The sequence below is a fragment of the Empidonax traillii genome, unplaced genomic scaffold (genome assembly GCF_003031625.1).
Source record: "Empidonax traillii isolate 1590-97213 ecotype Southwest subspecies unplaced genomic scaffold, ASM303162v1 scaffold3364:size21191, whole genome shotgun sequence".
NCBI classification, from domain to species: Eukaryota; Metazoa; Chordata; class Aves; order Passeriformes; family Tyrannidae; genus Empidonax; species Empidonax traillii.
Window position 1 is genome coordinate 1 of NW_020958557.1, and position 2,277 is coordinate 2,277.

The window sequence follows — 2,277 nt, forward strand, 5'->3', positions numbered from 1 at the left end:
CCTCCAGCACAACCAGCTCCTCCAAGGTCTTACAGTGCCCTTGGTAATTTCCCAGCAAACAACCAACTGCCTGGATTGGGCACAGAATGCCAAGCAGGAACTGCAATGCACCTGCCACAGAGACGGCTTCTGGGCAGTGAGGACAAATCCAACTCACAACAAATGGATGGCTCTTTGCTTTCCTTCTGACAGCAGCACTTGAAACACTTCCTCATCACCACGAACATGGAGGCAAAGATGACGAAAGGGAAGGGGATGGTCAGGCGACTGCAGTACTCCTGCACCAGGAAGTAACGCTGGAACTTCCACACCTGGTCGTTGTTCTCTTGCACTGATCCAACCCTGTAACTAATGGGTGAAGAAACAGAAAACACCCCCCAGGATGAGATACTCCGAGAGCCCCATCAGAGCCAGGGAATACAGCATTTCTGTGCTGCACCAGGGCAGGGTTTCACAGAGCCACAGAGTCACCGACTGGTTTGGGTTGGAAGGAACCTTAATCCCTCCCCAGGACACTGCACCAGCTTCCATCAGACTGCTGTGAGAAATGCAGAGCCTGAGGGCTGGCCTCCTGCTGTTTTCCAGGACTCCATTCCCCCTCCCAGAGATACACTGGTCCAGAGATCCCAAGGAAGTGATGGCTCCTTTCTTACGTACCCAAACATGGCCACGAGCAGGTTCACGAGGAGGATGTTGGTTGAGAGCATGTAAATGCAGACAAGGGGAATGGTGATCCACTCAGGAAAGCGGGGCTGGTTGTTGGCATCCAGCTCCACACACAGGGGCTTGGACTCGTTCCCAGAAAAGGTGCAGAGCTCAAAGTTGTAGGTGGTACCTCAGAGGGGAGAGCAAACTGTGAGTCCTCTCCTCCACTTTCTGCTGGGCTCTGCTCTGACCCCAGTTCGTGTGGCCTCCTCCCTCCCTGCCTCCCCATCAGACCTGGAGGCAAAGGGTCAACACACAGGTCAACACAGGCCTGAAGGACAGAGCCTTCCACCCAGCCACCCAGCAGAGATCCCCCCAGGAGGTAATTACCATCCACATCATCAGGGCACTGGCCAGACATGGCCAGGTAGGGCTCGTAGATGACCGATCGGAAGATCCACTCCCAGCGGTGCTCGTTCTTCCTCAGGATGCCTTGCCTGGCCACTCCAAAGGCCACCATCCACACAGCAAAGAGGAAGAGGAAGAAGAAGACATCTATCATCTGAAAAAGAACAAGCAGCAGTGCCCCAACCGCACGTCTGCTCCAAGCCACGCGTGCTCCTGATTTCACCAACACACATCCACAAACAACTGACCATTCCCACAGCACAACCTCTGTCCTGGTGAGGTCCTCCCTCAGCCAGCCCAGGGAGCTCCAGCACAGCCAGTGCCCAGGGAGAATCGCCCAGCCCGGCCTGTTCTCTCTGACAGAGCTCCTGAGCTGGGAAAATGGGGCTGGGAGTTCCAGGCTGAGCTTGCTTGGGCTTTGCTGGGCTGGGCAAGGGCTGGGAGCTGGGAGCATTGGGGCTGCTCCTCCAGCTCCTGATCTCACTGTGTTCTCCTCCTTTCCCAACCCCACTGGCACCCCCCATGGCACAGGGGGTTTGCAGACATCCCTGTAACTCCCAGCAGGTTTGTCCCTGTGTTCAGGAATCTGCCCTGAGCCAACCCCTGGGGTCGTCTGCTGGACCTTCATTTGTTTGGTGTCAGAACCCTCACGCTGAAATGGCCCGTCTGAGTCCCCAGAAGGAATAAGAATGAAGATCTTATCACCCAGACAAAAGGTGCCAGGACAGCAAGCTGCACGTGTGCATGGAGTGCCAAGAGTGGCTGATGAATTGCACAGGAGAGATGGAAGGCGAGGGCTTTTTTTCCTGGGTGGAACTTTATTTGTTTGGTGTCAGAACCCCCGCGCTGAAATGGTCAGTCTGAGTCCCCAAATGGCATAAGAATGAAGATTCCTCCCAGAGAAAAGGTGAAAGCACAGGAAGCTCCATGTGTGCATGGATTGCCAAGAGTGGCTCACTGTGAGGGCTTGGTCTAGGCCTTCCTGGTGACCAGCTTGCAAACAAGGAAGTGGCCATGTTCCCAGTATTCCATACAATTTTTACGTAATCCAGAGTATAAATAAGTTGGAGATGAGAGACCTCTCTCTCTTCTCTTCTGGTGAGGTTCAGGGCAGTGGGTCCTTGTGTTGGTCTTGCTTATCTGGAGTCTGAGGCCTTCAGTGTCCTCTGGCTTACCACGTGGAAGTTTGGAGAGTACTGGCTGTGTCTGCCAATCCTGCTTTTC

At 54.5% G+C, this 2,277-nt stretch overlaps 1 protein-coding gene across 1 annotated transcript; it reads right to left on the minus strand.

The window, feature by feature from the left end:
- Positions 1-63: 63 nt before the first annotated feature.
- Positions 64-1,577, minus strand: LOC114072505 (transient receptor potential cation channel subfamily M member 8-like; the record flags this gene model as incomplete). The annotated part of the gene is made up of 4 exons (XM_027910389.1): positions 1,538-1,577; positions 1,036-1,266; positions 658-835; positions 64-348 (listed from the first exon to the last, which is right to left on the minus strand). Coding segments are annotated over exons 1-4 (734 nt in total), but the record flags the coding sequence as incomplete, so codon positions are not given.
- Positions 1,578-2,277: the final 700 nt, after the last annotated feature.